This window comes from Trematomus bernacchii, unplaced genomic scaffold (assembly GCF_902827165.1).
Source record: "Trematomus bernacchii unplaced genomic scaffold, fTreBer1.1, whole genome shotgun sequence".
In the NCBI taxonomy this organism is placed as follows: Eukaryota; Metazoa; Chordata; class Actinopteri; order Perciformes; family Nototheniidae; genus Trematomus; species Trematomus bernacchii.
Genome location: NW_022987685.1, coordinates 1,903,476 through 1,930,412, shown reverse-complemented (window position 1 = coordinate 1,930,412; position 26,937 = coordinate 1,903,476). Strand labels below are relative to the sequence as shown.

General features: G+C 41.3%; 2 protein-coding genes across 3 annotated transcripts in view; one reads left to right on the top strand and one right to left on the bottom strand.

Annotated features, from left to right (window-relative positions):
• The window catches only part of LOC117487855 (leucine-rich repeat and fibronectin type-III domain-containing protein 4), a 35,704-nt gene extending 22,468 nt beyond the window's left edge, over positions 1-13,236 (top strand). Inside the window, 2 exon segments of the mRNA XM_034136583.1 lie at positions 9,860-10,478; positions 10,480-13,236. Of these exon segments, the coding sequence (XP_033992474.1) occupies positions 9,860-10,478; positions 10,480-11,205 (1,345 nt within the window). The 3' untranslated portion in view covers positions 11,206-13,236.
• pcxb (pyruvate carboxylase b) overlaps positions 1-26,937 on the bottom strand; it is a 286,683-nt gene that overhangs the window by 105,931 nt on the left and 153,815 nt on the right. The window lies entirely within an intron of this gene.

Genomic DNA, 26,937 nt, shown 5'->3' with positions numbered 1-26,937 from the left:
AAAGTCTGATTGAGTTAAGAAATGTGTTGTCTTTTATAGTGACATTTCTCTTTTTGTGCAAAAATATGGCTTTTACAGGTCTGTTCAAAATACTCTTATCATTGCCTTGGGTTTTGACTGATTGGTGTACTTGAAATTCAATACTACTCAGGGTTCATACACTTTTTCACCAATGATTTTCAATGACTTTTCCATGACCTTTACCTAATTTTCCATGACCAAAAAATGACTCTTAGCGGTACCACTGAAAATGGTTTATTTTAACATGGAACAGGAAAATAAGGTCTGCATCTGAAACATGTTGTGCCTATCTAAAACAAATCAAATAGTAGGCTTACTAGCTTCTACACGCTAAAGCAACTAAAATCTCTCACCAGCAAAACACCTCGACAGTTAAATGCCATTTTACGTTTCATTACTATACGATACAGTATTTATTATCATTATAGTATTTCGGCGATTAGCTCAAATATAAATTATATTTGATGCAACGTTAGTTACATTTCCATGACTTTTCCAAAAATGTGGGAAAAATATTGTTTTCCATAACTTTTCCAGGGCCTGGAATTAGCATTTTGAATTTCCATGACTTTTCCAGGTTTTTAATGACCGTAAGAACCCTGACTACTAGATATATTATGTTTGCATGAATTTACAGTTTGCTGCCTCTTATGTATTGGGCTTGTTGCTCTTGTGAAAAACCTGAAATAGTGACAGCTAGAATAAGATAAGGGAAGTGGAGGTCGGCGAGGAACTTCCATCATGGCATTACTTGCGTTTGTGTTTTACCCTTTACTTAGAGGTCAACATTTGGTTTCCCTCAGATAAGATGGTATTACGCAGTAAGTGGTATTGAGCAGGGGTGAAAGGGGTGAGGAAAGGGAAGACCGACAGATGGAAAGATGATTGGAAATGTGGGAAACCATGTGAAGGAATCATCTGAGGCATTGAGGGAAAGTAGGGAAAATGGCAGCCACGGGTGAATGGAGAAAAGATGGATGAGGAGGAGGAACTAATAGTTTGAGTGATGGATGGATGGAGCCGGAAGGAAGGAATGGGTGAATTCAAAGATGAGAATGAGCCCTCAGAGATTTCAGGAGTAGGACAAAAAGGATTAAGGGAGAAGGAGAAGATATGGGATGGCTCTACTCAAATCACCTTGGGAGCGATTGAGATGAAGGAAGGATGGGTGAAAGATGAGAGAATGACAGACAGTCAGTGTGTGGGGGGGGGGGAGGGGGAGTCCATATGGTCCTCAAGGAAAAAGCTATGAAGCAATGAGTGCAGAGAGGGAGGGGAGATATTTACATCTATCAATGAAATAGTGCAAGAGAGAAAATGTTTAGAAATACACTTGGGTATTGAAATAGGGAAGAGATAGAGTGGAGGTTGGGAGGACTAATTTAGCGAAATAGAAAAGACCCCATCGAAATTGGGTATAAAACGAAAATTACTCCTTAAAACCAAAAGAACAAAGCAATAATTTCACAAGGGAGTGACAAGGAGAAGAAATGGAGATGAGGCGCTGTGGTTAAAGCCCTGTAGCTAAGAGGTGAGGAGGTGTCAAATTGAAACGCAATATCAAAACAGACAAGTGCAGTCCCAAGACACATTTGTAGCAATTACACACGGAGAACTAATTACATGAATGAATTGAATAAGATCTTAGCTCCCTGGCTGATCAGCTGCATTAACTCCTGAACAGACAATACTCTAATAGCAGAGCTGTCTTAAAGGTGTCTCTTCTCTAGAATTCAAAGCATATGCCTAAAGTGTTACGAATTTACTACAAACATTTAGCATTTAGCTTAAAAAATACACTATAAGTGAAATTGGGTAAGAATTGTAGTGACATAAAGGGTCGAGAGGTTTCAAGGAAGGAATTTGGGAGATCAGTCTATCACTACATTATTCAAAAGATATTCGAAGAGCCATAACAATTTTATATTTTATATGTTCTATAGATTAGGCTATAAATGATATATGAACAAACCTCGGTAAAACCTTCAGATTATAGATAAGATTTCAAATTGAAAGGTTTGTGTACAGTATGAAAGTGCTATGTAGGTGGATATTTCTCTGCCTCAAAGTAATATGGGGAATCATTTTGAGAAGACTGCCAAGATATGAATCTGTATTTTCATACATTTTTGAAACTTCATGATAAATATCTTGATAAAAGATATCCCCATTCAACTAAAACAAATAAATGCTAACTTTTAAGGGGAAATGTACACACTCAAATAGATAATAATGGCTAAATAAACAACTTAATGTGTATTGGGAATGTTTTACTTCAAGCAGAAAAACAAACTCTAAATTGCCCAGTGCATGAAAAACAAGATGTTAGTGTCCTATCTGTTGTAATGGGCTGCATTCAATTGTAGAGCTGTTTATAATATCACCTGAAATCCCAGTTGCCATGGCTGAATATAGCTCTTGTGCACAAAAGGGCGACACAGGTAAATTGTGCATCTCTGAGGGAACAAACTTTAAAGGAATAATGGAGCAGCGGCATCAGTAGAGGTGAAGGCTCGGCTGTGCAGCTCGAGACAGGAAAATGCTGATAGACACAAAGAGACTCTCACAGAAGCAAAACAGAGCAGAGATAAGACTGAAAGAGTGAGGCAGCGTCACAGGAGAGAGGGGGGGGTGAAGCGATCTGGAGCTTAAATAAACCAAACAATTCAAAGCGCCTAACATAACAGAGGGAAGGAATCGCTGTCTCAAAGGACACATAGAGAAGTAGTGGCTATCTTAAATTGAGAAATAAACCCTGATCTGAATTGTAAAAGAGAAGAGAAAGGTTGAAAGAGGAGTCCTTTGAGGGCTTTGAGGGAGGGAAATCTGTCTCGAAGGACAGATGAAGGAGGAGGCATTTGAAAGGAGGCACACCACAATGCAGCCAGGGGTTTCCAGTATAGATTATATCATGCTATCAGTGTGCCAGTGCCAACCACAATATCTCACCAGCTGGAGACACCAGAGGAGAGGAGTCGACCAGAAGGAGTCTGGCTGCTGATTTCAAAGGGAGAGAATAGACGAGGGAGATATACGCTTTGTATCGAGGATTTGTGCTGATATTTTGTCGAAGTGTGCTTTGGCAGCCGGTAAAAGACACACCAACCCAGAAGAGAAAGAAAGGAAAACACAGTTGAAAGAAACATGAGGGACATAGTGAGATGTTTATGCTGTGGACATGAACCGGATAGCAGAGCATAGTGTGGCTGCCAGATTGTATTATCTCTATAAAAGGTCAGACGACACCAGCCTCCATTTTAACAGGGCTTGTCTAATTCTGATGGCATCTGTGACAGTGCCAGGTGGGCTGTCGTCCCTGTGGTGTCCACTGGGCACGCTCCCCCGTCACCCCCCGCTCCGTCAACTGAGCCTCCTTTCCTGGAGGCTTGCCACAGCTAGGTTTGATCGCAAGGAAACGCCCTCGATCTTAGCAAGGCTATACAATAACCAAGGTATTCCAAAGAATGCCGGCGATATGTGGGCAATTACCAGACTGCCATTTATTCCTTTGGCCACACATGGTTACAGCCAACCTGAAGGACGGAGGACAGGAGAAAGAATGTCCCATCATGCTAATGAGGCGGTGACCTTTGTGGTACCATCTGTTAGGAAACGTGGTGTCTTTTCAGCAGGATTTCCTCTTTTTGTGCAGAAATGTCACGCTAACTGGGTCATGCATAAGGATTTACCGCACAGGGCATCATTGTGACATTTTGTATGCTTTGTTCGAAATGTGTTCCTTAAGTGGAAGGCATTGTAGGGCGTGGCAGAAAAGGTTAATCATTTCAAAAGTGCAGTGTCCATGCGGAAATCGCATTATAATGTAAACTAAGGTTTCATTGTGTCAAACCCCTGTGTGTATACAGAAATAGAAATACATTATTCAATATCTCTGAATAATACACAATGCAATATGCCGTTTTCTATTGTGCTGCTCACTTTTTCAATCATTGCCAATCTGTTGGGCTAGCAGTTTACGATACATTATGAATCATGGGCACATAAGGTGTGTCAGTAGGGGTATTTGTTTGTACCGTGTACATGTTCGAGCCAAAAGTTTTCCATTAGGTTCAGAAGTATTTATAAGTATGCAGACGGCAGGAGTCTAAGGGCTTTGACAATCTCCACAATTCCGGCCGATCTCCACAGGGTCAACCTTCCTGCTGGGCTCTCAAAGTGCCAGGCCTGACACAGAACTTAATGGGAACAGAAATGATCACAGGGACATAGAGAGGAGGAAGTTAGAGAGAAAAATCACGCAGAGTTTAAGAAATAATGAGGACAATGAAAATAAAAGCCTTAGAAAATGTGACCTACGGTTCACAATGACGGGCTGAGCTTTTGACAGCTACAGTAGAGGAGCATGCTGGGAGTCAGACAGATGAGTGTGTTGCTAATGAGCAGCAGAGGGAAAGGGAAATGAAAGGATTAACATTAACATGACCATTAAGTGCAAGGCAATAGCACTCATTGCTGTCAATAATTATTAGCATATTTGATTCATATTTAAAAAAATACAAAAGTGGTCTTTGAATACAGAAAATAATTCTTATTGCAAAAAAATATGAATCCTCCACCAGAGAAATCCTCTAGATGTGATTGATGTCATGGCACTGTGGCTCTTTGTATTGTGCAATGCGATATGCTGAGGAGGACTGATGTTAGCTTCCTATTTTAGCTTTGCATGTAACCGATACAAGACATGGACACTAGATGATCTGTTGAGGCATTGACAGATAGGATGTAAGGAGAGATTTAACAGTGGGACATGAGGAGACATGAGGAGAAAGAAAGACTCAGAGGGCCATAAGGATTGAGGAAAGGATAGAGGAGGGATGCAATAGGGTTTAGAGAAGTACCCCAGGGGAAAGTGTAATTAAGTGTTAAATGACTGTGTCAATACACGTGTCACCTCACATCGGAGGCAAAGGAAAGACAGGGGACTGACTTACAGTTACATTAAGAGAAGACGTCATCAGATTACTCTTGCATTTAAAAAAATATATAGGTAGAAGTACTGCTTGAATTTTCCTTTTGGTTTTCATTTAGGCTACTTTCATTCTTATTTTTTGTTAATATCTTTTTTGAATGCAGTAGTTGGACACCTGATTTATTAAAACAAAATTGCTTGAATGGATATTTTAAACTAAAACACTTTTTGTAAGCTCTACTATTCTGTAGGGTTAGCCTGAATATCAGGAGGACAGATTTTTGATACTAAATAACCATTTTTTATTTTCTTAGGTAACATTGTTCTGCTCTCTTGCATAATACAACTAAGTAAAAAACATCTCATTATTATTTATTGTATCTTTTATTTATTTGCATTGCATTTGATGTTGAGGTAAACCAAAAGAAATAGAAAGTAACCAGGTCACAATATATTGTGATACTTAAATTATGTAAATGGTTACATTTTTTCCAGTAACTAGTCATTGTAAAGGATTACATTTTTAAAGTGACCCTCCCAACCCTGCATATGAGTGGGCATAGTCTGACAAATCATACTATAGTGTAAGGTCAGTAGACAGAAGAGAGTAAGACATTGAGATTCATACCATATGTTATGCTGTTGCTAAACAAACAAGAGGAATACTGGAGAATAAGGAGGCGGTGAAAAGCGGGAATCAGGGAGAAAACAACTGGCTGAGCGGGGAAATGAGGCCAAATGAGGAAACGCAGAGTGAGAATTAAGGAAAGCTAAAAAGACATGAGGGATGAGAGAAAAGGGTGGTTGAAAAGGAAAGCAGGAGAAGAGATCAGAGAAAATGCGCGAAGACAGCAACAGAGACAGTAAACAGTCCAACGAATCAAGACCAAAAACAGGAAGAAAGGACATGACATGGTGAGAAAAGGAAATGAGGTCAGTGTAGATGTCAGCTAGAGGAGGAGATAATTGCTTTGTTGTTCCTCCTCTTTCTTTCTCTCTCCTTCTCATCTGTCGTTCTGTGCCCAATCCTGTCTTGTGTCACGGCAGCAGATGCATATAGTACGGAGAACATGAGAGGAAGAAGAGAAAGATGAGGGAAGAGGGGACAGGATTCCACCACTCCTTTATTTTCCTTCCCTCTCTCCCGGGTGCTAATAATTACTCGTTTCTGTGTCACCAGCCTGAACAAAGCACTCCCTCGTGTGTCTGTGTGTATGTGTATGTGTATGTGTATGTGTATGTGTGTGAACAGGGCCGCAAATACAGGGGTGGTAATGAGAACAACACCCCTGCCTCTTTAAGCATAACCGCTCAATCTATTCATTTCATTTCACAGCAGCGCTCCGAGTTCTGATGGGTGCACTTTATGGTCGTGAACATATATTGGTCTCACCGCAATGAGGATTAAGGTGATTATAATTGCATACGCCCACAATGTGTGCGAGTGACAACAGGGCTGTATGTATGGTTATAAATGTATTATGCATTGAGCGGTGGAGAGGAAGCAGATCAAAGATGCATGTGTTGGCAAATCTGGCCTTGCATGTATATTTCAGTGAATTTGTTTCTCTTCCGCAAAAACAACAAGAGAGGTGATTCACGATCTCATAATGGAGGGAGAGGTGGTGCAGCGGAGGAGGAGAGTGGTGATATACAGAGAGGGGGGGGGGGGGACATAAGATGTTGGAGAGTTGACAGGGATAAAGGAAGAGAGGAGAGGAGACGGTGGAGAGGAGAGTAGGAGTGACCTTGGATGCTAAATAATGGTACACGGTTATAACGGTGGCTAATAGAGATATAGAACAGTGACTGCAAATAAAAAGAGGAGAGGCTTTGGGGGTCAGATAGAGCCCGGTGAGAATAACAGAAGGATTTGCAGCGAGGAGATCTGATTGGCTGCAGATATACAGAGGACGTAAGATAAAGAGAGAGAAAGATGAGGTGCAGAGGAACTGAAGTCAAATGATATAAAAGGTCGGGAATGGAAGAGAAAAGGAATGCACTGCTGCAGATTTAGGGAATGACAGGATGGGCGACTACAAAGCAATGAAAAGGGCACAGGGTGTGAAGAGATAAGGGTGAGGGACTGATCAGAGAAAAGAAGGAAATCTGTTTATAAAGGATGGATTAAAGGAGAATAAGGAGGATGGATCCAGGGAAAGGAGCTGAAAAGAGGGATAGAGGAAGGGATTGAGGGAATAAAGGAAGGGGTAGTGAATGACAGGATTAGCAAAACGACTCTAGGCTCTTCTCAAGGTGCGTGTGAGTCATGGTCACACAATGGAGAACCAATTGAACAGTTAGATTTCACGCATATAGATAAATCCATTCATACCACAACCATATTATCAGGAAGTGGAAAGGGATTCAGCACAAATGTAACTTATATAAGACTTTGGCAATGCAGTTTTTTACAGTCCAATAAAGCATGCAACAGTACGTCTGCAATATTAATCAAACCGAGACAGTGTGCGACCAGGGTAAAGATGGGAAAAGAAAGGGCGCGAGGAACCAGTGCGCATCAACACGGCTATGAATCAAAACCTTTTTAATGTTGCAGGAACCGGCCCTCAGCCGAGTACACCACTCCCCGGTGATGGTCAAGTCTGCGCCTCGCGGGCTCTATCAATTATATACAGACACACAAAGGCTGCGGATTAACCGACACCACTGTGATATTTCTCAGGCCCCTGTTATAAGGCTGTAATATAACCAAGTCCTCTTATTCAGAAACAGAGGTTATGAGTGTTGCTTATTGCATATTTCATGTGGGATATGTGATTGCGCACCTACCGTGTAAGTACTAGTGGACTTTGCAATTCAATATATCCCTCCTGTGTGAACGATTGCCCATATGTTGGTTATAATACTTTGGTTTTATTGCATGACTTAAGATGCATATAAAAGCCATACTCAAAACCTTCATTTTGCTTATTTTCCCCCCCAATTTCATTATTACTCTGAAGTTTTAGGCAAATGCAGTCAGTGTCCATCATTTCACAGAGCTGCATGACATCGTGAAGTAAATTGAAGGAAACAATTTCAAGAGTAAGAATGGTTAACAGCGTTTCTAGCAGTTTAATTTGGAGTCTGCAGTGATTCAACGGGGCGGGTTTCACGTCAGTGTTTGTTCTTCTAAAAGAAGAGATGACTAATATTCTGGGGCGTGGATCCAAGGAAGCGATCTGGTCATGAAAACAGAGCTCACTCGGAATCTGCTAGAATTGAGGAGTTTGGAGGCATCTCTGTGCCAGTGCTTGCTATTCCAATCACTCCGGGAGAATTGCTAAGGCAGGGAAACAGAGTTTGCAACACGCTGTTCTTTGAAACAAATCAAACAAAGACACTTTTAATCCTAAATTATACCTGTGCAAAAGTTGATATCCTGGGCGGCTGTTCAGAACATTTTCATTCTGATCACTTTCAAGCCTTGAGAAGGCGGTAAATATCAGTGTTCAATATTCTTACGTAGCTGTAATGCTACCCAGATTCATAGTTCTGCCCCCTGGCTTGCATTGAGCAGGCTGTCTCTTTTGTTTCCCAGCTAATTTAGCATTATTAAAGACACCTAATCCAATTATTCCTGTAACGCTGATATAACTGTGTCTGTGAGAATTCTCAGAGTGGTTTCACTTGTATTACTAGCAGCTAAATTACACCCAGTTGAACACTAAAGGAAAACTAAGAAGTAGGCTGAGCTGTTTTCGTCCTTGGTCTCTTTATTTAAATGCATTTTAAAACAGACTAAGGTTAGGGAGCTTCTTGCAGTGTCCCCCCTGGTGTCCCAGTCACACTAGATGGCATTTAAAGGATGCAGCTCAAGACGGAAGGGAGCTGCACTGATTTGCAACAGACGATACAAATAGGCCCTCTGATGTGCTGAGAAGAGGCAGAGAAAGAGAGGGAGTCGGAGAACAACAAATAAAGAGGGAAAGGAAAAAAAGAAACTTCTGAAAAAATATTCATGGTAGCGGCACAAACACACACTTGCCCACACGAGAGGGTTGGACGTCAGAGGGCAAAGTCCTCCCCATCAGCGACAGACACTCGAGCGGTGCTACAGTCTCCCACACACACTCCACCCTAACCATGTCACATACACAAACCCACTGACATGAAACAACTCACATTTTATTCTGGTGTGTCCTAAATGCAAACACACAGAGGCACTGAGACAAGCACATACGACTTACATAATAGCCTCATCACCACTTCTTTATTGTCCCCCCCCCCTCTCCATCTCTCTATTGTTCACCTCTCCCCTGTTTGTTGGTTTTAACGGCTGCTCGAACAATTACAATGAGGACACATGCGAATCACTTCTCTCTTTATTATCCCACGCATGCACTCGCTCATAACAGGCACAAGCAGGAGCACATTTGCAGTAAAACACAAACACATCGATGCCTTGTGATGACAAAACATTTGTGTCCTATAATGTCCAAGCTTCACTGTAATCCCAGCCCTGACTGGTAAACCTAAAATGGCCTCTTTTTTTTTTAATTGTGAGGTCCTACAAAATGGCCCAACGTTTTCTTCTTGCAGGGATTCAAGTACAGGCACGCACACGCACACGCACACGCACACACACACGCACACACTCCTGCACTGCAAATGAGCAGACAGAGTTCTCTTTTCATGTTCCCTAGGCGCGCTCTCCATCAATAGCCTCATTTTGCCTCTCTTCCCCTCCTGCAGTATCCACTCCTGCGCCTGTTTCAAGCCATCCTTTCACCCCTCCTTTCCTCTGCTTCTTTTCCAATACTCAGCCCTTTCTCCTTGGTTCCACAATAGTCCGAATATTCAGGCGAGGCTGCGGATATTTTAAAATTCCCCACACATCCTGTGCACAGCAGGCGTGTTTATTTAACTGACCTCTACTTTTCCTTCTCTTTTATCCCTCTTTAGAATCCTACCATCGACCAGTGATCGCTTCCTGTTGAAGAACTTGGTTTCCGGTGCGGACTATAACCTGTGTGTGCTGGCCATTTTCGATGACACAATCACATCACTAGCGGCGACAAAAGTCCTGGGCTGCGCCACGTTCTCCACTAAGGATGTTTACCCAGCATGCCGCTCTCTACATGCCCATTTCCTGGGCGGGACGCTCACCATATTGGTTGGCGGTGTGGTTGTCGTCACCCTGCTCGTGTTTACCGTCGCGCTCATGGTTCGCCACCGCGTTTGCAATCATGGCGACCACATGATATGTCACAGCGGGAACACAGAGGCAGGGGGAGGGGCCTGCTGTCAGGGTGGAGTGGGCGGGGACAAAGGGGGAAACAGTGGTGGGTGCTACCAATCGAATGGATCTGGGGACGTGATGATGGTGGTCCTGCCCAATGGGCTGCCGTCCAAGAGAGGAGGGGAGAAGGACAAGGAGAAGGACAAGGACAAGGAGAAGGAGAAGGAGAAAGAGAAGGAGAAAGAGAAGGAAGAGGCTGATGCTGCTTCCTCTCTGGTGCCAAAACCCCCTCCAAAGCCCAGGCCAAAGCCGAAAGTCAACCTGGAGCAGTTTCTTTCAGCCGGGGGGGGTAGTTTCCACGACAACAGGGGCAAGTGAGATGGCATTGGTGGTCAGGCAAAGAAAGCTGGACAAGGCGCCGCCATACACGCCGGAAAGTGACAGAACTCCCCTGTACTATTCCCCTTCCTCCACCCTGCCCCGACTGTCCCACTCGAGGGACCGCCCGAGGCCCCGTCTGGAGCGAGAACTCACCACTCGGGCCAGTTTCTCTCTGGCGGCCCCCCTGGGAGACTCAGATCTGTTGGACTGGAGAATGAGTTCCCGCAGCCGGGACAAATGGAACTCCTCGCAGGCTTACCAGAGCCCTCTGTCCCCGCTAAGCCCCGCCTGCGGGACCGTCAGCAAACGGCGGCACTCGCTGGACATGGGCTCCTCTGTCGCCCTAGCAACTGCTGATGCAGCCGCGACTGTTGCCAAGCGCTATGTTGCTGGTAATTATGCCAAGCGTCTGAGCGTGATCTGGACGCGGCGGAGCCAGTCTCTCCATGGGATGCTTGTGCAGTGCGGCTCAACGACAAGCACGACTTCCTCGACGACCAGCGACGAGGAGAGCGGCGTGGGCTACGGAGCGCACTGCGAGTTCCAGAGGGGGTATATCCACGCGTACAACACCACAAACTCCAACTCTAACACTGGGATCACTGCCGGGAAAGCGATCAAAGACAGGGGGAGGCTAACGGGGAAGGACGGAAGGAGTGCTGAAGAACTCGAGGAAAGTGTTGTGTAGGGCGTTTGGGAATGTAATAAAAAAAGTTAGGAGGGATAAAGGGTCGGTGAGAGAGTTTGATTCAAAGAGGGCGAGTTATGGGAGACATTGAGGGAGCAGGACAGGAGAGATGAGTGCAGCAAGGTGGTGAGTTTAGAGAAGAGTGAAATTCAGAGGTGTATTTGTGAAGCTCCTTGAGGAGAAGTAAATAAAAAAAGGTGAAGATTCAAGGCTCTTTACACCTGACCGTAAGAGCTGGAAAAATATGTTTGGGGAGACATATGACATGAAAAGGGGGAAAGTAGAAGAAAGTGCTTTACCATGGCCTTTCAAAACTGTAGGCAGTGAAAAATGGAACGATACAAAATAGAAAAGAAAGGAAGAACACAAAAACAGAACTCTAGACAAAGAGAGTGACAGATGTAAGAACAGACAGAGTGTAGTCACAGGGAGAGACATCATCCTAAAGGGGAACACATCAATAGAGCAACAGAACAAAGGTTATTCAGCAGAGACAGAGATGGCGTGAGGATCTCAGTAAAGCCTGTACACTAATAGAAGCAGACTCCTGCTAACACTTCAACTCTCCAGGGCCTCGCCCCCCCCCCCCCCCCAACACACCACCAGGGTTTACACCGGATCAACAACAACACCGGTAGTTCACCTGGCTGACAAATTACAACGGTAAAAAAGATTTGGATGACACGTCCCCGCTTTGTTATCTTGTTTTGGACTCTATTGCTGACGGCCATTTTGAAAACTCTTTTTCCAAAACACGATGAATGTGACTTTTATGTGTCCTCTGTGGCCGGACAATGATTTTGGCTGGCCGTGCCTGTGGATTATGGGAGCATAAATACAGAGCCGGGCGCATTGGACATGATCAATCGATACTGGCTGGAAAGAGCGAGTGCAGCACAGACATTATTAAAAGAAAGACATTGGGATTACAATGGAGTCGATATGGATTACAAAATGGAGCAGACGGGGGCATGATGGAGCGTGCGCGTTTCTGAAAGACCAGATCATATTGCCGGATGATAATGGACCAAAACCTATGAACAATGCTCATGGATGCATACATGTGCATGCATTGCTGGATCAGGGATAGGATGTGTGTGTGTGTCTGTGTCTGTGTGTGTGCGTGTGTGTCTGAGTTAGTGTGCGCACATTATATGAATGTTTGTAAGGGGCATTCTATTCAGCCAGACTCCATTTGTGTTTCATGAGGTTTAGCGCTTTCTGGACATGTCGTGAATGGAATACATTTTAACATTAGCTGTGGTCCACCCAAAGTGAAGTAAGAGTGAAATGTTTAAAAATCATTTTCACCCAAACCAGAATAAATCACTATTTCCAGCAATGTAGCATGGTCAGAAACGCTAAAGGGGGATTTACAAATTCATTTTTTGTGACTTCAGACTCCTTTGTGCCACATGGATTCAATTTAAATCCATAAAGTGAATGTTTTCAGGAAGAAGCAGACAAAAAAATATATGACAGAATGGAAGCCAATGACGATATAAACTCTCCTTCAAGACTTTGTTAAACTTATATGGGACGACTGATCCGACGGCACAGACCACAGAGACTCTTAAAAACATCTATCAGAGAGAAAAGAGTACATATATATAGTATATATATAAAATGATGTTACTTGTCGCACCATGTGTTTCTGTTTTTCAAAGTTTTCTGGGGAATGATGTTAGGATCAAATATAAAATGTGTGATTTTTGGTTTTAGACAAAAAGTCTTCATCACTAGAACTAAAACATTTTCAACATAACTAGGCAGAGAAAGACCAAAACAGATATGGAAGAGAAACAAGATACACAAACTAGCAATTACACATACACCAAAAGACAAACACACACAAAGAAACAGAGGCCTATAAAACAGAGCCAACTGCATTAATGATAATAATGACTTTTAACCATTACTGTTGTTTCCTTTCTGTTTTTATTTCATTTTGCCAAAGTCAATATTGTTCTCTGGACTTGATATAAATAAAAATTACATGTATGGAACAGAGATGGACTCTTTAACACAAGACAGCAACGTGTGTTATGTGTGTGTGTTTACACATGTACTTACTGTATGCGTGAAAATAATTGACAGTACGCCTGACACCGTTTAGTGCATTAACATGTTTCTAACTCAGATTTGAAGACAATAAGGTGTTATTTAAATGATAAATATGTTAGTGACTTGGATATAGATGAAGGAAAATTCTTTGGGTTTGGAGAGAAATGCTAAGATGAGTCAGATGGAAATCTTTTAAGCTTAAGGCAATCGTCTGAGTCACAGAAGCTTTAGCGCATGCATGTCTGAGTGGAAAAAATGAAGCTGTTTACCTGTCAGTCAGTGGACTTGATTTGCAGATAAGGGTGAAGTAAACCTTCTCGAGGTAATTAAAAACAGCACGAGACAATGATAAAAACAATTCTTAAAAGAGAGTCAAACTGAGGAATAGAGGGAGATCAATAGTCCCGGGAACAGATGGTAATGCATTTAAAAAGACAAAAAGATGAGTAAAAACAGAACCGGTTTGATATGACACACAGAATAGGAAATGATGTTGAAGTGACAAACAGATTGAGAAATAGAAGGAAAAGAAAGCTGTCAGACTAATGGATTGCTATGCTGATGCTTTGTTATTACCAACTATGCGCGCTGGTTTCTAATGTAAAACATTACAAGAGCCTTTTGCTGCTCCCTGCAGCTGAGTTAAATACTAATTTAGCAGCAAAACAAAGGGGTTATCTGGCAGCAATCTGCAACTAAACAGAGCTGATTGAACTTCTACAAATAAAGATGAGCAGGAGGAGAGACAACAGTATATAAAACATGAACTAGTAAAGGAAAACATTGAATAATTCATACATTATCCCTGCGTCATCTATCTCAGAGAACTGGGAATCCTAATCATTCCCCAGGCTTTACCGGAAGTATAATCCCACCTTGATGTTAAGGGTTTGCCTCTAGTTCCCATCCCAGTAGATGTACCCAGAATACTTCCACTGGGAGTTGTATGGATTCAAAAACATAAGGCTAAAATGGGGTTGAATGCTGCTCTAAGCTGCACACTGATGCTCATTCCCAGAAGGATCAGCAGCATCAGCATTAAAGATTATCGTTTAATTTAAATATCAAAAGCAATGCTTATGCAAAATAAAGCCTCACATCTGTGAAAAGAGAGATCAAGGCAGAACGTTTCTTAAAATGTCCCTAAATATCATTCTGTCCATCTATACCTATCCTCTACTGTGTTTTCAGTTTCTATTAAGCCCTTTGCAGACACTGCTAAAAGCCTAAAATGGAGTGTGGAAGATGTGGAGAGAAATACAGAGAGGGGAGGGGGGGGGGGGGAGAACGCTGACAGACCTAGAGATGGACAAATAGATGATGATGAGAAAGGGAGAGAATGGAAGGAAGGTCATTGTGTTTGGCTTTTTTCGTGTGTGTGTGTGTGTGTATTTGCGGCTGTGTGTGTTTGCGGCTGAATGTGCTCGTTCTGTGTGTGAGTTGGTGTTATTTTTGTCACGTAAGTACTTTGCCACAATTTATTACCGGGAAGAAAAAAGATCCTTTAACAACAAAAGGATCAAATGAAACTAGGGGGGGGGGGGTAACAGGTGGGTGTGTGTGCATGTGTGTGAGTTGATTAATGTGCGAAAAGGGTTAATAAGATCTCTTGCCTCTTGAGCTTTACACATCCCAGAGTGGTAGACAGTGTCTTAATTTGATGCCATCAACAGTGACACCGGGAGAAATAAAGAAAAGAGAGAGAGTAAGGGTTTTCGTATGTGTGTGTGTGTGAGAGTGTGAGTGAGTGAGTGAGTGAGTGAGTGAGTGAGTGAGTGTGTGTGTGCACGTCAGGACATCGGGTTAGAGGACAATTTGATTTGAAACTTATAAGTGGATGCATTAAAAGCACGAGTGAGTCTGTGTACCTTTGAGAAAGAAAGAGTCACAGTGTGTGTGTGTGCCTGCCTGTGTGTGTGTGAGTGCACTCATACGTGACGGGCAGGAACAACACAGCGTAGAGCACCACCCCTCCCTCTGCTTTCTGTGCCCAAGGCGAAACCCTGGCCCAATTTGACTAATTAAAAAATGCTGAGAAACAAACACACACATGCTCACCTTTAAATGCACACGTAGACACACACACACACACACACACACACACACACACAGTGAGATAACCTTGTGGCAGTGGTGTTTGAGTGTTGTTTGAGTGCCTGTGTGTCTTGAAAGGCCACGGCTGCCCGTAGCCAAACTTCCTCTGACATTTGCAGTTATGATGAAGATATGATGCATTTCCCTGCAGTGTGCTGAGTAACTGCTGAGTCAGGCTGCACACACACACTCACTCAGTGTCTCGAGCAATAGAAACCAGTCGGACCAGTTCTGCATCATACCGATGAAACACAGTTGAAATCAGTGCAACCAGCTCTGCAGCACAAACAAAAAGGTAGATCATCACATCAAATATGACAAACCAATGACATCGCCATGGTTACTGCAGCTGTGTCACATATGCAGTCTGAAAGTTTGATGTTTTTCCTTAAAGCATTACAAAATACAAAACAGCTGAAGAGTCCTGAGGCCTGAGAGATCCCCCGGAGTTTCTTAAAAACATGACTCAACCTTCTGTAACTTTGTCGAGGCTCAGACTGATTTAATAGGTGCAGACATTGTGACTTTCATGGACAAAACTATTCTGAGAAGAGAAGCTAGCAATACTATAAAAGAAATCATCTCACGGTTTAAAAAAAAAAAAAAAGGTTTTATATGAATTAATGAGAATATACACGGCATGGTGAAGATGTTATTTAGTGACAAGAAATCACGTGTTGCTCGAATCTTCCGATTTCCCGAGTTAGGAAGTCATTAGTCTAACTTTGTTGTGTTCTTGCTTTAAGTCGAAACAACATGGACGCTAAAAAGAGGAAGTGTTGTATTCATTTCTAAAAGGGTTTAAAAACAAGTTAATTTGAATGTTTGGGTTATGTTTCATCTGAGTTTCTGTTCTAAAATTATAAAATACACCACAGTTGAGTCATTTTACTCGTCGTTTAAATGTACTGCCAAGGTTTTCTGCCATGTTCCTGAATTGCAGACAATAGATTTTTGAGTAATTACCATGTACCAGCTGTACCTATACCTATTTAGTTATAGACTGGTCTCATGCATTAGCATACGACTCATTGTGCGCCTCTTTCGTTGGACATGTGAAATAATGATGGTAATGCCACCATTTTGACAGGATACTTTAAATTAAATACCAATCTTAAACATATACAACCACCCAGACAGTAAAAGCAATTAAAGTTTTTCAGGAGAAATGAAGGTTAATTCCTACCGAACGCTCATATTGAGCAAGTGTTTAGAGAACTATTATAACTATCAGATCTGAAGTACTAGTGTAAAGTATTCAGCATAGCAATGGAGAGAAAGAGAGTCAGAAAGATGAGTAGATTGAGGTAGAGAGATAGCCGAAGAGAGGTAGATAAAAAGATTGATTGGATAGCAACAAGGGAGGGGAATTATCTTTTGCCTTTTTAAATACATTTTCTTATGGTTTTCAGAAACTCACAGACACTAGACAGGAAATAAGCATGTTTAGTGTAAAATGGATACCCTCAAGTAAAGGTTCATTTGAAACATGCTGAATGTTCATAAACAGGAGCACTAGCAACATGAAAGTGTCAGCGATAGCATGTTTCATTACGCCAAGGTAGCTAATGACATGCTACGCAGAGCACCTTCAAAGGAACAGATGTGAAAAGACGTGGAAGAAAAGATGGAGGACAAAGGAGGAGAAATGAAGCTCGACTCGGAGCTTCTTCAAGGCTCGACGCATAATTGTCTATTTTTCTCTTCGTCCATTTCTTTATTTCATTTAGCTCCATCTAATTTGCTCTCTCCTTCACCTCCACTGACTTCTCATTCAGTCATTTGTTAGCTGCATTCACTCCTAATCTCTACCTCTTCCTGACCTCTTTGCTGCCTCGTGCTCCTTCAATCTCAAAGTCACTCTCAGTCTTTCGTTCAGTGTATTGTGCTTTAGTGACTTAAGAAAATATCCTTTGTTGTCTTTGTGTCACACTCCTGTAAAGAATGCTAGGCTTCTTCTCTTTATCCTTGGTTATTTTCCTGTTCTTTATATTAAAGTATCTTAGTGTCACTCTCACGATTTGTTATATCAGTACTTCCCTTCTCATACTTTCATATTCAAATTCTTATCTCCACTTTTATTGCTTCACCCAAATATGTTTTGGCACTTTATCTTTACCTCTCTGACCTTGTCCCAGTTGATTTCCTTCTTTCGGTTTATTTCCTCCTTTCCTCCCCACTCCTGCCTCCACCTCAATCCCGTTTCATTTCTCTGGCTCGGCAGCTGCATTTTAAAATGTTTTTGCTTTCCTGGAGTCTCGCTGTCCTTATAGGGTTCAACTACCTGTTAGGGAAATATTTTCCAAGGCCCATAACTTTTGACCCATACTGTCCTGACTGAGCACACGCACCTGTAACCTTGGCTGCTGTGCTCTCAGTGTTTGGCCTCCCTGTTCCTGCCTGTTGGCGTCAGCTGATAGAGGTGTTATGATTCTATCTTGTTATGCACAATGTTGATTATTCTCTCTGAACTAGCTAAATACATGGGTAGAGTTCTTCAGAATTGACGTGGCAACTCTACCGTGAAGTCAGAACGTCTGACTCTGACTTGTTTTGTGAATTCTCCGGCCGAAGCTCCAAATAACCCATCAGTGTTTGCCATCAAAGCTCCAGCTCTCCATCGTGTCTCTCTGAGTCCTGACTCCAATTGCTTCAGAAGTTTCCCCCACACTACCTTCATGAGTACATGCAGAAACTAACCAATGTGAGGCATGAATCTAAGTGAGAGTGTCATTAGTGAAGTAATTCACATTCACTCCATGATAATAAAGCTTCAATGTGTATAAAGTTTTGATTTGAGGCAAAGATCCTAATGTAGAAACTTAATATAGTGTTTTTTCAATGCTGAAAAGAAGATGTGTTCTATTCAGCAGCTCTCCTTCACCCTTGTCTTCACTCTTCACACACTCTTTTCAGCTCGCCTCTCATTCAGATGTTGAGTAAAAGAACATTTTATTGAGCGACAATGATTATCTCCCTTCCTTCCTTTGAATATCCCTCCACCCTCTTTCTTTTTTTCCATGTCTAATTTATATGAATATTTTGCATTAGTTTAAAGGCACGATCATTGGTTTATTGTAAGTTAGTTTGCTTACAAAAGAGAAAAATAATACACTTTTGTGGTTAAGCCTTTATCTACCGTACCCTGCACCATTATTATTAGCCCTCCAGCAGTATTAGCGTCCCCTTATCCTCCTAACCTAGGTATTGATTAACACAAGGAATCAGGGCCTAAATGATTTAACATTTCAGCCACGTGGGATGATTTCACACAGCTGAATAACTGTTCTTTTTGGGCACATACACCGAGTTTCATGAAAATCGAGCCAGTAGCTTTTTATTATTTAGCATTTATTATTCACAAGGACACATTGAGAACAACCAGATACATAAGACCATACCAATTTCAGTGTGCTTAATGACAGTTAAAGATTGGGACAGCTTTGATGAGAATCCTAGACGATTAACTGTGTCAAATGCTTTATCCAGTTCAAAAAACACAGCTCCACCTAACTATAACTACAAACTGATTTGAAGACATAATGCTGTATGGTTATGTTCCTCTTTGGGTGATCTATTTCTAACAAAGAGTACAGAATGCCACATTACTGTATTTAACTGGATCAGTTGACCCTAATATGCACTTGATTCTAATCTCAGCTGCATCCCTACAAAGGTGTGCATGTTGCCTGTAGTCTCATTCTGCGACACGCTGCCCTCTTGGACTCTTAAATTCTCTCCATCTTGTAATTCATCCAACTTCTGAGACATTCCTCATTTCACTCTTTTAGTACTCGCTCTCGATGGTCCTATGATTGTTTCCTCCGGCTCCCTTCCTCGATCTCTTTCACCTCTGCCAACTTCTCTCGTTTAACGTATGTTGGATCTTGGAGCGTACATCACTCTGCTGACAGTTTCTCTTAGAAAACTTGATCTCAAGTTCTCTGCTTCTCCACAATGTCTTCTCTTTTCACGCCTCCATCACTCAACTTTCTTGAGTTCTTCTATTTTTCTTTTTCAGTATGATCTATTTTTCCCCTATCCTATTTTATTCCTGACATCTCTTCATTTCTCATATATTGTACAAGTTGTGATTTTGCCTTTTTCCCTACTTCTCAGTTGGGCTTCTCCTGCTCATCAGAACCTCTCCAAACATCCCGCCCCCTGTCCACCCTTCTCCACTTATTCCCAAGAACAAGGAGCTTCCTGCCCTCTTTTCATCATTCTCCCTCCTCATTCTCTCTTTCAGTCCACCATGTGGTGATGCTACCACCTCCTCCTCCAACTCATCATCCCCTGCGGCCTCCCTTCAGACTCCTGATCAGAGGGAGGGAGGGAAACTTTGGAGCTCTTCTCATCTTGTGATGTTGTACGGTTTCTTTTCTGAGCGGGTGACAGTAGGAGATCTTGGTGTGTGTTCATGTGTGTGTGAAAAGACAGCAGCAAAGAATAAGAGACGGATACAGTGGGGCGTCCTCTCTCAGGCTTTTCAGCTACAACAATAGAAAGAAGAAGAGAAAAGACTAGTGAGAAAAAGTAAGAGAATGACAAACATACTGTAGATGTCAAAGACAGATCTAAAGTAAGCAAGAAGAAAGGGAAAATATGTCAATAACTACCTGCCTAAGATGTCTCCTTTGCTATGGTAATAAATACAAGCAGATTACATTTGCTTTTAGTTGCTGCTCAATTAGGGAGGCTTAAACCCAACAAATCCACTCCCATCTCTAAACCAACACCATTTACAGTACCATCACTAAAAACCTGAGAGGGTTTTATGTAAATCTCCCAAATACCTACGCCCAATTAGTTATACTTACAGCCACATTACTGTTTCAACAAACCGCTCACTACTTCCCCTCTTTCCTTGCAGAGGGAACAGATGATTGTCATACTACATAATTCAGCTGCAAAATATGATCCAGCTGTTGGTCTAACAACTTTGCCCCCGGCTCTACTGCTTATGATTCAACTGGGACCCAATCATAGATGAAAAGCTCAGGTTCCCAGAGACGTTCAGAGGCTGTGAGGAATGAATTTGGTTTTTGTGCACTCTGCTTCAGAGACACAGATTTACAACCATTGGGAATCTCAGCTGAGCCATAATTGGGACTAAGTGCTGAACGATGCTCCTTATCCAGCCATGCCTAAAGGCCAAATGCTGTGGGAGATTATTATTATGAAATATTTATATTCTGCTGGTGGATATTTCGGACCTAAGTGTGTTGTTTTTCTTTGGGCTGCTAAATGCTGGAAAGAAAAAACAATACATCTGTATTACCATGTTTCATTATGAGTGTGATTGTATGAAAACCGGAAATCTTTTTTGCATTACTTTATTTTTGCCTGTGGAAGACTTGGTTGAAATGTTTTAAAAAAATGTTTGTTGTTTTTTCTTTTCATTTGAGGTTTAGTGGAAGTGTATATGACTATTTAAGCCAGGTGTCTCAAAAAATCCCATAAGATTTGTTCTTTGGGGCAAACCAAACATTTGAGGCAGTTCAAAATGTTTGTTTTAACGGCTAGCAACAATAAGATCGAAAATATAACCCAACTTCTGCAAGTAGCAATCAAGCATTTGTTTAAATGCATCTGTGTTGCACTCTGAGAGAAGAAACTATACAAGTAGGCATTCTACAGTAAAGCAACATTGCTTATGTTAGTTAGAAAAAAGCAATTGCATTTACCCTCAAAGTAAAATAAGTGGGTTAAATAGGCATCATGACGTCTCTCGAGGTGAAGGCTGTAAATCTGAAGATATGTGGGAAGCATATTGTCACCTGTTGCATCTTAAGCCGCAGCATAGCTTCAAGTGTCAATCATTGAGAATACGAGAGGAACAGTGAGGCTGCAATAATGTCCCAAAGCTTGCAAGCACAGGCAAACACGTGCTGCTAGAGAAAATACATTATGATCAATTCAGAGTGTAGATTGCTCAGCACTGATCGTAGCACTCTTACACAAATGTACACCACAACTTTCCATAGAAAACCATTTTCTATGTGAAGAAGACTACTACTTAACATGGAACTTGAAGGGTTCAATAAAGATTGGTCTTCTGCTGTCATTGCACAACAAATATAAAGACCTAATGCATAATATGAAATATAAACTTTAGAATCTGTGCAAAGAGGAAAGGTTGCAGTAATGCCACTGAGAGGGGGAGAAAATGTTTGCTTCTGCACTTCCTCTCTCTGAAAACATGCAGCGCAGCATTCTATCAACAAATATCCATTTGCCCCTGTGAAACACCTACCTATTTAAAAAAGATTGGATTTTAGCAAGTCATTCATCACAATTTGAGTGCACTCCAAATATATTCAACAACCATTTTCAGATCACTGGTTTGAGGTTTAGAGAAAATGGCAGCAGCCTCCGACTACAATTTGTCCACTCCTGAAGTCAGTGGCAATGCAACAATGAATCATTAAATCATGTTACACCGTTATTGCACGTGATGAAGACCCCGACATTATTGCAAGCACACAGGTCAGTCACATACATGAACAACAGCTGATTAGTCTGGAAAAATCTATGCAAGGTTCACTTGCAGGTGAGGTGTAATCAGCGCCTTTTGTGCGCCATCTCTTGTACAAGGCATGGATAATGAAATATCTATTCCGTAAGTGAAAACAGATGTCGCAGCATGCACTAATCTGTGGAAAAGGGACAACACAGTGCATCACCTCCACTGAAAGATGTTCATGTTTTTTGGAAAGACTTCTCATGTGAGTGATTTTATTTTTACCTTTAGCAAAAGACAGCTGGTGGATATTTACCCAAAACATCACGAAGACTCAAAGATTTGAAATGTGAAGCTCCAGAGGGAATTAAGCCCTTAAACACAGCAGTGTTTGAGCAACCGAAGGCACAACAAATAAAGAGACGTGGGATAAAAAAAATAGAGTAATCCCACTTCTGTTGCTCTCCATTGTCATAAACAGGCAGCAACACTGCCTTTGCCACCTACACACACACTCCAGTCAAGTTGCATTTGTCAGGAAAGCATGAGCTTTTATGCTGAAAGCTAAATAGCAAGATTTCACCACTAGCATGTCACTCCCCTGCCGCTGTGCTGCTACTAATCCCATAATTAAAAGTGAAGAACTGTCTGCAGGATGTTTCATTCTACAAAGGACGGCAACAAGGTCTCTGCTTCACTTTTTTTTGTCACCTCTGCAGGGACGCTACGCCCACAACACGCTGCCCCCGTCCATCTGTATACCTGGGGTTTGCTCCTGCTGCCATAACTGAGTTTTATTGAATATAATTTAACCTTGCAACCACACTGAAAGCCACTCGTAGGCTCACAAGTGGACTCGCTGCAGCAGTGCACCATCATTCAGAAAGCTATTTACCTATACAGACAGAGGTGGAAAAAACATCTTAGAGTAGAACTATGAAAAATACTGTGTGAAGTGGCTCATCCTGGGCTTTCATTCTCGTGAAGCAGCATGAGCTTTCGTGGGGGCGTCACACATCTCCCAAAAAGCCAGCATGGAGAGGCTGTTTAGCTTCACTTCAAAATAAAATAAACAATAAACTACAGTAGACTTTCCAGAAAATAAATAAACTCAAATTCCAAATATAAGAATTGTGATCATGCAATTGACTGTTAAAAATAAGGTGTCAAAATTAATGTTCCAACAATAAGTGAAATAATTGGATCTATTATGTTTAAATATTACATCTAATAATGTGGTCGGACCTGTGGTAGTGAGTGGCGTCAATCATTCATAAATTGGTGCCCATTATCAAGCCATAACATATACTGTATACTAATAGATTACACAAGTATCTTAACAATTTTAAATATTCATAAATCATACTGTGACTCGATAAATATCAGTTTAAGAACATCATTCAGAGATTTACTTTGAGTAGAAGCACAAGGTATTAGCAGCAACATGATTTAAAGTATTACAAGTTATAAGGCAATGCCACATCACATTTTTTGAAACAGATGCATTACTATCGAAACAGCGTTTTATATGATGCATGACCATTTCTAATTAAGTTATCAAATAAGTTTACTGGAGTAAAAATGTAAATATTTCCCTCTGAATTGTAGTGGAGTAAAGTGGCCTTAGATGGAACAACATTATACAGCAGTAGCATACATAGACTAAGCATACACATATTGATGCATAAACTACCACATTCTTTTAGCTGATGTTAGATCAGGTCAGACAGTGATCACCCACTTTGACGCCTATTGACATTGAAACCACAAGCAAGTCTTAGTAGCTGAAAAACAATCCACATTTCTACATTTAATAACAAAAAAGAGCAATCAAGGAATATAATAACGCTATGACTGCTCCGAAATAGCAAGCGGAAACACAAAGAACAAAGAAAGAATAAATCACACCTTCAGAAGTTTGCTGAAAAACACCAGTGAGTGACAGGACAATAAAATGAGAATAGGAGCAGAAAACAGCAGGGAGACAGTTTAATTGCACAGCCCTTTTATCTGCATGAACACATTCACCATAATGGAAGATCAAGTGTTTTTAAAATAGAATGAATCGCAAGAGTATGGGTAACTCGGCGCGGCACACCCAAATATCACCGCCTGACCAATTTCATTACACGGTGCAGCAGTAGTCTTAAAGTCCTGACTGAACATAATGTTCCCCTCAAAGAGCCTCAGAGGAACGAACAAAGAGAACATTTGTACAGAGGACCTTTCAGCGTGTCGACACAGACTCCTCCAAACCTTTACAGACCACCCTGCCGCTCCTCACAACTTTAAACACATATTAAACAGTGGCATGCTGCAGAATTTGGAAAAAATAGGTAATTATTTGGAGTGATATTGCCATTGTGATTTGATTCATATAGGAGGGATTGATCATTTTTCTACCATTCTTATTATTATTATCTTAAAAAAATATAGAATCTGCACCCGTCTGTAGTAATGATATCTCTGCAGCCTCAAAAAAACTGCCTACCCAATAGAATTTAACACATATAACAAAAATAGTGTTTCCAGCGATTTTAATATTGGATTAGGCCATATAAAGATAATGATTAATTGTGCAGCGCTAGTCAGTAAAAGCATATCATTACTGCTATGTGCCTACATACATGTATGGCAAACAATGGCTGCCAACTTGATCCCTCAAAATGTAAAGATGGAAACGCAATCGATATTTTATTCAATATTGTGATATAAGATTCATTATCACATCTTTAATGTCAACCACAAAGGGATTAAGATGAGTCAACCTCTAAGAAGAAGAATAAGATACATTTGCACTAGTAATACTTCGAAAAGGTGGCTTTTAATAATCAGACACCTCTGAGAAAGTTGACAAAAAGGGAGCTTCTACAGTAAAGGGATGCACCATTTAACTTCTAACTGTATTTGACATGCACCATTGTATCACTCGCACTCTCTCTCTTATTATAGTGTATGTTCCATTGTTGGCTGGCCTGGGAATTAAGATGTTCACTGCCAACAACTACACTGAAGCCGTTTCAGTCCCGATGCCAATGCAAACAGGGATACCTGAGCTTTGGGAATCAAAACACATACAGATATAAATGTACCCGCACCACTAGAAACATTTGCTTTGCAGTGAAAGTGTGGAATAAATCCAAACAGCTGACATGTTTGTTATAAACTACCACCATGTCATTGGATCTAAACATAGAACTGTATTGAATAAATCAGCCACACTGTCACCATCACCGGATCCATCTATGTGAGTCACAGCATCGGCCAGATATCTGATATCTGTATCATCTGTGAATCACTAACAGTAAGTCTTATTCATGGCAGTGATCCAATTTAAATCGCTTGTATCTGAGAGTAAAATGCCACTACTACTGGACTCTTGAGCATTACAGAAAGCAAAAATATGGTCTGAAAAGTAACCTTTTATTCCATATCTGGACATCAGAAATGTCAACTGAAGGCGGATTCAAATGGCACGAGTGAAAGGCACCAGATGGTATCGTACTATTCATAATATTGTGGCGTGGTTTCATATGTGTGTGAAATATGTATTCGTTTTACGTGTTAATGACAGCATCCTTAATAAAATAAGATCAATAAGTGCAAGTCAAGAGTAATGCATTTGTTATTCTTCATAACTTCTACATGAGTGGGTTTTCCCCTGCTCCAGAAGGGAGAAGTATATGAGAAACGCAGAAACTAAGAAAGAAAAAGGTTTGGATTAAGATCCAAGATGAGGGAGGGGTTGAGGAGAGAAGACAGGATTAGCAGGTGAGGAAGATAAACAGATAAAGGTTGCAGTAAACATTTTTACTCCATCCCTCTCCTCGCTGTCACCACCCCCACCGTCTCCCTCCTCAAAGCTTTGTTTTCTCTGCGGCAGCATTAAGCTTGAATTCATCGTCTGCTCAAAATGAGACAAATCCCCTTATTCTCCACTGAGAACACACTCTTTTACTTACACACAAAGACCTGGAAACACACACCTGATTACTTAAATCAGTGAGAATAAAAAGTCTGGATTCTCCAAACAATCCGCCCCCCGCTTTTCCATCGATCTGAACACAATTTATGCATCCTCTCTTTTCTCTCCCGCTGCCTTCCACGCCTCAGCCCCTCCCTCGCTGCAGTTTCTTCAATAGCAGCAGCTACATTACTGACTGAAATGCAAACTGCCAATCCCATCTAATCACGGAGAAACGCAGATAAGAAAACGCAGCGCTGCCTTTAGAGATCCTAAATCCATCTTCATTTCTTATCAAACCCCTCACCACTCAGGCTTATCTCATTGTGTGTGCACTGTCAGACGTGTAAACACAACAAACTGTTATCCCACTTTTTAATGTTTGTTCGGAGAGCTGGCTGAGATTGGGAGCCCTGCACCTGATTCGGTTTTAATTGACAATTAATGAATCCAGACATTAGCTGCTCCAAACACCTGGCAGAGGGCAAGCCATAATTAAACTCATTAGAATGAGAAAGGAGACTTTTGTTCTCAATCAGCAATTAAAAGCAGCTAAAACAGAAGGCACTCTACCAAATAAATGTCTCTCTTTCTCTTCATCCCTTCTCTTCTTGTAGCACTTTTAACTATTAACTATTGTTTAAACACGTTCTTTCCCTCTACAGTGTTTTTGTAAGTTCTTTAACCTTCATTTTCGCCCGTTGTTCTTTGTTTCCCCCCTCTCTACTGACCTGCAAATTAGTATGTTAAATGCAGTCCAAGAAGCTCAAATCATTATCCTTCTTTCTAGAAGTAAACAAGTCCTGAAAGAATTCCTCTAGTAACTTTGGACATTCTTGGTTTCTTATGCTGGGCTTTTCATGTCCAAATTAGTATTCTTCCACTTAGTATGAGCCGATGTGCTTCGTATTGAACACCAGAATCATCGAGTCTATCAGCTCATCCGAGTGGAAACGTCTTGTTTGATTTGTTGAAATATCAGAGAGAGCCCATTGCCAACCAAATCAACAGATGAGGATTTTTTTTCTGAAGTGTCTGGCAAATAATCGTATTTATTATTCAGGCATAACAGTAGATTGATGAATACATCAGACTCACTGTGTACTTGTTCCCAAACTGCCACACATCTCAATCCATTGTTGCTTAG